At 37.9% G+C, this 8,110-nt stretch overlaps 1 protein-coding gene across 1 annotated transcript; it reads left to right on the top strand.

Annotated features, from left to right (window-relative positions):
• Nucleotides 1-4,860: 4,860 nt before the first annotated feature.
• On the top strand, nucleotides 4,861-6,872 carry fam181b (family with sequence similarity 181 member B). The gene has a single exon (XM_014980985.2). It carries the CDS (start codon nucleotides 5,143-5,145, stop codon nucleotides 6,370-6,372), a length of 1,230 nt encoding a protein of 409 aa, XP_014836471.1. The 5' UTR covers nucleotides 4,861-5,142; the 3' UTR covers nucleotides 6,373-6,872.
• Nucleotides 6,873-8,110: the final 1,238 nt, after the last annotated feature.

Here is an 8,110-nt window from a genome sequence, read left to right as displayed (position 1 = left end):
TACTGAGATGATAAAAGCTGACTTTGTAATTGTCTTTATATGTCTCTGAAGGTTCATCACTACACCCAGATTTCTGGCCTGGTCACTAGTTTGTGCTTGTAATAATTATTATGCAAATAATGTATTTATATATCGAACACAGATGGACTCCTATTTACTACATACATAACTCTTGAAGGCAGTTTGTTCAACTGGATTCTACTTAGGGGTGACGGTGTAAAAGGGGGTGAAACCAAATGAAAGCCACAACACTCAGATTATTATTTTAGAACATTAAAAACCAAGTACCCTTTATGTATAAATACTTTTGCAAGTTACTGTATCTCCTTTTAATTAGCCTTTGATAGAGAGGTGGCTTTATCCTTCTGAGGAGGCTCTTTTGTCAAGTTTATGAAAAAGATGAGGCCATAAAGTTTAATTTCCACCACGCGAGAACAAATGCACATCCTTGAGATTTAATAAAAACCCAATCGGAGGAGGCCAATAAAGCAAGTGGTGGGAGGTTATTGCGGTTACGGTTCCTGACCTTACCCCTGCGGACCAACCTGTGGGATTCCCCTTGGCACGCATTCATTCACCAGCTGCTATTAAAAGTCTAAATTGTGGGACCAGGACAGCCTGTAGACTCTAGTTTCCCCCCCCCCCCCCCTGCTAGTTATATTATTAATATATTTCCAGCAGTGCTGTGGAGACTGAGAGGGGTTGTTAGAAGGTTAAAAGTGATGCAGAGAGATGATGCAGGTACCCAGAGACTGTTTTAAATCAGTTTTGTTTTTTTCATTTTTGACTGTTTCACTTCACACTTTAAGCCTTCTAAAGCTAAAGTTCCTGACACAAACATGACCCGTTGAGGGCAAAATGTTGGGTTTGTAAGTTTATTTTTCACAAGGAGCAACAAAGACAGATTTTCACAGCCTCAAATGAATTTCCTAAGTGGAAAGAAGCAGAGCTAAACATGGGGGAGGATGGGGTCTCTGGCACTAAATGCCCTTCTAAAAATGTTTCTCAGGACTTTGAAAGGTCATTAATTTGGCGGCTCTTTTTTTTTTTTTTTTAGTTCCCTGACAATCGTCATCAATCAGAGGTGTTATTAGTATTCGCTTGAGCACAAGCTCTTGAGTGTGTCCCTGCTCAGATGGAGACCACACACTATTAGGATGAGGTTAAGCTTGTGGATGTCACTTCACATTGTCCCCTCTCACCTCTTTAGGATTTGGTTCTGCTGAATAAGTAAAATTTCTTAAGCAGGACGAGGAACAACTGGGGAAATATATGAATTTGCAAAGTAATGTTCTCCATAAAATGTTACTTATTCCTTAATGCTGCAAAGAACAACTAAAAAAAGTTATTTACCAGAATATTTCCAGTGTACAAACAACTTTAAACCTCCTAAGCTATGGTCTCTGTTTCTATTTTTGAGTTGATCTGCATCTACCCTTCCCCTCCCATCTTCACAGCTTTCGCGCAACAATAGAAACTTGTTTCCGGGATCTGTGCGTCAGGCTCTGTGGTCTGAATGACCTACCAGCATAAAAGCTAAGACCCCCTGACAAGGGTAAAAATGGGAGGGGGTTATGGCTGCCATGACTGGAATGATGTCATTTTGCCAAAACTGTGCTGCTAGTAAAATTAATTTTAGAATTCCCTCTACGAATCTTGTGTTGTTTGCAAGCTGCATTTTTCTGTCTTCACTTTGTATTTTAGCTTAAATTATGTTTGAAAAATAATGCCTTAAAAACATCTTTTTTATTTTATTTGAACATATTGTCACATTGCATGCATAGAAGAAGTATTGTATTGGAATTATATCTGTGTGAGCATAAGGTCATAAAAACATCAGACAGTTCCAGTTTGTTCTTGGTGAATTTTATTATCTGACATCTTAAACTTCCAGAAGCTAAAATCTTACTAGTTTTATAAAGAATCAAAAACACAGCTGGACCTCATAGGTCTGTACCATTAGAAAACAGATTAAACCAAACAACAAAATTTACAAAAAGAAAAGTAAATAAAGTTATTCATCTAATTTACAAGCTCATCTACACAACTAAATCATCTGCAAAGCAAAATCATTAATACATTAAACTCAGAAGGTTACTTTAAAGAGAATAAACAATGCTATACAAAAAGAAAACACTCCATTTGATTGCGTCCAGTGATGCGATCAATGACATCATAAACAGGAAGTGCTGGGCCGGCCCATCCTATACACCTGTTCTGTTCTGGGGGTAGGATTTGAACAGAGGGACAAACGATGGTGAGTCTCAACAAACAAAAAAATAAACTTACGAGGAAATTTACTGTGTAGCTTCAGGAAAAAAAAAAAAATAGTTGATGTTTCAGTAATGTTAGCTTTGTAAACGTGCATACATGTAAACTATAACATAATGTCACCACAAACAAACCTATGATAGTAAGTGAAGTAAAATGACAACACCAATGTTTTAACTGAAGCATCAAGGTCAACTATACAACAGATTAAATAAATTAGAAATATGCTTAAGGGACAAGTGATAATCTTAACCACTTTGTCACAATTTGACATTCCAAAATGAATTGGTGTTCAATTGTGAAGCAGCTAAAAATTCCCATTTCTGGATTTGTGTGTGTATAATTCCAAGTTGTGTCACTGGTTCCCAATTGAATTAAAAGTCCAGACTTTGACTGGGCCATTCATACATTTAGTGTTGTTTTGCTATTGGAAGATGAAGCTTTAAACGAGTCTTAATTTTTGTGCAGCTTCTAAAAGGAATATTTATTTATTAATTTATTTATTGGTCTTCATGAAGCTTTTTTTAGATTCTTATTTGAAAAATTTAGTTTGTAAAACATGTTGTTTACTTTATTATTACACACTACCTTGTATTGGTCTATCACAAGAAATTTGAAAAAAATTCAGCGAAGGCTGTTGTAACATGATAAAATGTTGAAAAATTCTAGGGGTGTGTCTTTTTAAACCACTATACATCTGAGCTGCAACGGTCCAAATTGTTCTTCACATTTGGTCTTGTTTTTAGGTTTCCTTTCAGTCAGCAGAGTTGTGTTGGCCAACTGGTTGCATAATCTCCTTTCTGCCTGGGAATTAACATGAGAAAGAATTTTGCTCTGCTTCACCGATTTTTATCATTTAAACACTTAAACAACTCAGTGCTTCTGTAAATTTATTGACCTGTTGTATTTTTTTTCTGTCCTAGAAAAAGAGAAAAATAAATATTTGTATCAAATGGCTGGACACACAGGAAGAAATGCTATTTACTAGATACGTTAAAAGTAAATTACACCATTTTTGAGGTTCAAAATGTACTAGAAAATAAGGTAAGTGCTGGCAACAACACTGTCTGGCTGTTGGACACATCCGCTCTTGTATTCAGTGCTGGCCATGAAACTTCCTGTAAATACGTGATTGTTTACAGCAGAAGTTTCATACCCAGGATTTCTTAGGGTCAACATTTCTTCTGGCACACTGAGCCCGAACTGCACTTTATTCCCCTTTAATTTAACAGCTCCGGCAGCTTTTCTAGTTAAATCGACTGTTCATTATTGAGACCCGTTTTACGAAGGGGCTGTGAGGTGCAATTTAATGAATCTCTGGCACAAAGCTCCCTTTCAGTGCTGCCCGAAGAATAGAGGGCTATTTAGACCCCGCTAGGGCTTTATGTCAAAGGCGGCCCATAATAGCTGTCAGGCCAGGGCAGAAATTCCCACTGGCCTGGGAATGCACTAGAAATCAACTTTTGCCATGAGCAGATTAAGACAACAAGCTAGCAGTTGGGGAAGATTCTCCAACATACTGGCATCTGTTTGGGGACAAAGATTTTCCCACAGAAAAGAAGCAACTTCTTGCAACTGTATAGCTTCAGTTTTCAACTTAGTAAATAATTAAATTACAAATAAACCTCTTAAAGCCTAAAACAAAAACAATTATCAGAAAATTCTGCTTTTTATGAATTGATCAAATGTTTTTGTTGGTTTAAGCAAAACTAAATTTCCTCTTTGTCTTTGATGTTTTCTGTCTTTAAAATTCATACATCTGGTTTTTGCAGTTTTGTATGTTTTTGCTTGCATCCATAGACTTTTTTTTTTTCAGATAAACATTACCAAAGTAAATGGAGAAAGAAAAAATGGTTATCCAAACCAAGCTGGCCCGATCCACCTGTACCACCATAAATGGAACATTTCTGACAACATAAAGTAGGTCAAATATTCCTCAAAAAACAGAAACTTTATATCCTCCTCTGAGGACATTAAAAATAGAGGAGAAATTAATTGACATCAACCAATTTTGAAAGGTTTACAACTCCATATTTAGGGCTTTGGAAACCATAGTGAGAGCCATAATCCTCAACTACATAAAAAAAGGACATTTAAAGCATTGTTGGTCTCATGGTTAGTTTAGAGTTAAACTAGACAAAAATGTCCGCCATTGAAAAGTTTCAAGACAAAAGTCACAGCTGACAAAAAAATAATATAAAAGTCTTACATTTACCAAAAACAGCTTGATAATCCCCAGGACTTTGGGAAAATTTTCTGTGACCTCATACAGTAAAAATTGTATGTTTTTGACAGTTTTCCAGTTCAAATACTTAAATGGGACTTAAAAACATGGCTGTTGTATGTTGGTCTTGGATTCTGACAATGTTTTGAGATGGCAGGTTATATTTCTCAGATAATTACATTTGTTTAATCTGAAATTTTTAAGTGTTACAAAGGCAACTATTGGTTGTAAAATGAGAAGAAATGGCTTTAGAAATATATATATATATATATATATATATATATATATATATATATATATATATATATATATATATATATATATATATATATATATATATATATATATATATATATATATTTTTTTTTTTTTTTTTTTAATAGCGCTATTTTTAGTGTTTGACTGGTTAAGCAATTTGTTGGAATTGTGTTGTTTAGTGACTGCTTTTTAGTTGCAAAAGAAAATGAAACATGCCATCAAATGGGGCTTAAAAAGCCTTTTCTTCTCACTATTACAGTCATATCCAACAGTTCCACAAAAGCTGTCATGGTTCAGAGCACACACTGACAGTAAAACCAGCGGAGGAGCTCTCTGACAGAACACATTGTCTTCTGCTCAGCAGGAAATTTCAGACAAATCCCTCTTAGATGCAGGTGGTTGGGCACAAGCAAAGAGTTAAGTTCCCTGGTTTCCCTTCGCTCCTCCTCTTTGATGTTCTGACATCATCGGTCCTGCCCCCTGAAAGATCCCCTTCCTCATCCTCAGTGCCTGTCACTTCCAGTCTGGATTGTTTGTGGAAACTTCACGAGCAGCATCAGGAGCAGGTGTTTATCCGCAGAACAAAGTCATGCTTTGAAGAAACTTTCAGTTCAGGGATCACAGTGGATGCCACAGGTGTAGCCGCTGGGCTCGACAGAGTTATGGCGGTTCAAACTGCAATCATGAACCCTCAGTTTATGAGTTTTTGCTTCCCCGATTCTGTGATGGAGTACGACGTGGAAAAGAGTCTGGATGGGAGTCTCCTGTGCGAGGCAGAGAACGACGAAGACTTCAAAGAGACCACCAGGGACCTGCTGAGCTTCATAGACTCAGCCTCCAGCAACATCAAGCTGGCTCTGGACAAGCCGGTGAAGTCCAAAAGGAAAGTCAACCACCGGAAGTATCTGCAGAAGCAGATCAAACGCTGCACTGGTATTATAACACCAGGGAACACATCAGAAGCCCCGGTGAAAAGACAGGGTTCCCCGGTGAGTCAGCAGGGCCCTTTGCAGAGTAAAACTCTACAGAAACGAGAGGGGGGTCAGGCCAACTTGCAGAGCAAGAGCCTGGCTGCTCTCTTCAGCCCTGTGAAGGAAATAAGGGGGGAGAAGGCAAAGAAGCCCCCCATGAGGCACCGTAATCTGCCTCCATCTTTCTTTACCGAGCCTGCCAACTGCTCCAGAGTTAGCTCCACGTCTGGGATGACGCTGAAGGACTTGGAACGGGGCAACCCGGAGGCCGCAGACTTCTTTGAGCTTCTGGGGCCAGACTACAGCAACATGGTGAACGAGCAGGACATTTATCAGGGCGTGCCTTTGAGGGGGCAGCCAGACCTGGGAGGCCTGGACCCTGCTTCCTATGACCATTTAGTTGGTGGTCTCCTCTACACCGAACCCTGGACTAACTGCTCTGGACCGTGTAAAAAACCCTCGGAGGGTCTGCGGACAGGTCCACCGCAGCCTCCAGTCTACAGTCAGGCTGAGGACACTTCTGTGCCCTTAGACGACAACGGACTGTGCACTTTGACCTTTCCGAACTTCTTCCCAGACTGCTCCATATCTCAGGTTACCTATGACTTAAATGGTGGATATAACAAAACTAATTTTTCATGTCTATGAGAAACTGAAAAGCTTGCAGACGGTTCTAACAGTAGAAGAAGACACTTTGATTTTCATTAACATTGCAACTGGGACGCCGTTTTCATGTTGCGTCTATGAAAAACCCATTTTACAAAACATCAAAAGCTTCATGTGTGGATTTTTTTTCCATCTCAGGCAATTAACAAAGACTTTCTGAAAGGATCTAATTGTGAGGTGACAGTGATGTTTATCCTGCTTGACACATCAGTTTGTCCTATAGTGGCTGATATTAACAGTGACGAAGCTGAACTAAACAACAGATGCACTTTTCAAACTTTATTAGTAAAGGTCTGTGCAGCAGCACAGAAAGGGGGAAACTAATTATTGCTAAAACAATGACTCCGTGTTTTTGTCTGCCAGAAATTTATTCAGAATTTACTTTCAGCTGGTCGACTGAACACTTTTCGTCCCCTTTTGGGAAGGCATTTATTGTATCTAGCTATTGTAACAGGACAAAATAAAGCTGGTCTTTATTGGTGTGTCTGTTTTCTGCTTATTGTGGATAAGTGTAACACAATTTTTCACTCGGTGACTACAACTGCATTCTACCTCGATGTGATTCTAGTGTTGAATTTAAAGGCCTGTTATGATAAAAACAGGCAACAAAATTACAAAACATACCGGCTCCCCCTAGTGGCTATGTTTCTTTGTAACGGTATGAACCCATAGCACAAAGTTTGATAAGTTGGTGTATATCTGTAAAACTCAAGGCCTGGGGACCAAATCTGGCCCGCCATAACTTTTTATGTGGCCCTCTGAGAAAAGGTACTTTTAATATAACAGTTGCTTAAATATTATTTTGTCAATCAAATCAAAGAAGTTATATCTGTGTAGAGTCAAAATAAATTAACATGAAAAGATGCTTAATATTTAATTTTAAGTAATAGAATGCAGCTAATAATATTTGAACAATTTAATGGGTAGTTTTATCAATATATTCTGCCACAATCGACCCTATTGAGTATATTTGTGATCTTCAGTTGGCCCAAAATGAAAATGAGTTTGACACCCCTGAGTTAAAAACTAATTCAGATTTATTTTCCAACCTTTATTTCTGTTTATTTTAAATATTATAGCTTACCGCTCATGAAAACTAATTAGTTTCTTAGAAAATCTATTGCGTGAAAACAATGAAAAATGGATTTTTAATACAGAAATCTCAGCTTATTGAAATGGGCTTCCATATGTTGTACAGTATCTGCACTCAGTACTCGGCCTCAACTGCTTTTACATGAATTACAGCATTAATGCATCATGGTGAGGAGGTGATAAGGAGGTCCAGGTTGCTTTAAAAGGAAACTTATGTTGGATCTGGGATTTTATATTTCTCTTAGTAGATTGAAAATGAGCTTTAGTTTGCTTGATACCAGAGTCATTAAAACAGAAACAAGTGGAAGACCTAGTGGAAAATAAAATCAGTTTCTTTATAAAGCTTGTCAGTAGATAGAAGCAAGAAATGCTCCAAAATTTCAGATTATGCATTTTTCTCATGTCTCATCCAATTTTATCAATTTCATGACCATTTGCATGCAGGCTTTTCCTTCACACATGCACTAGATGGCAGTAATGGTTCACGGAAGTGCTTCCCCACCACTCCCATCTGGCCATAAATGATGTATGATGTTTTGCATATCATTGTAGTCTTGTATAGTAAAAACCGAGTTGTTCATCGAATGTCTGCTTGCATTATAAAAATAGATTTGGAGAAATATGAGCA

This window comes from Poecilia mexicana, unplaced genomic scaffold (genome assembly GCF_051168715.1).
Source record: "Poecilia mexicana isolate PSO_F unplaced genomic scaffold, ASM5116871v1 scaffold_13, whole genome shotgun sequence".
Taxonomy (NCBI): Eukaryota; Metazoa; Chordata; class Actinopteri; order Cyprinodontiformes; family Poeciliidae; genus Poecilia; species Poecilia mexicana.
This window is presented reverse-complemented; position numbering and strand designations above follow the sequence as displayed.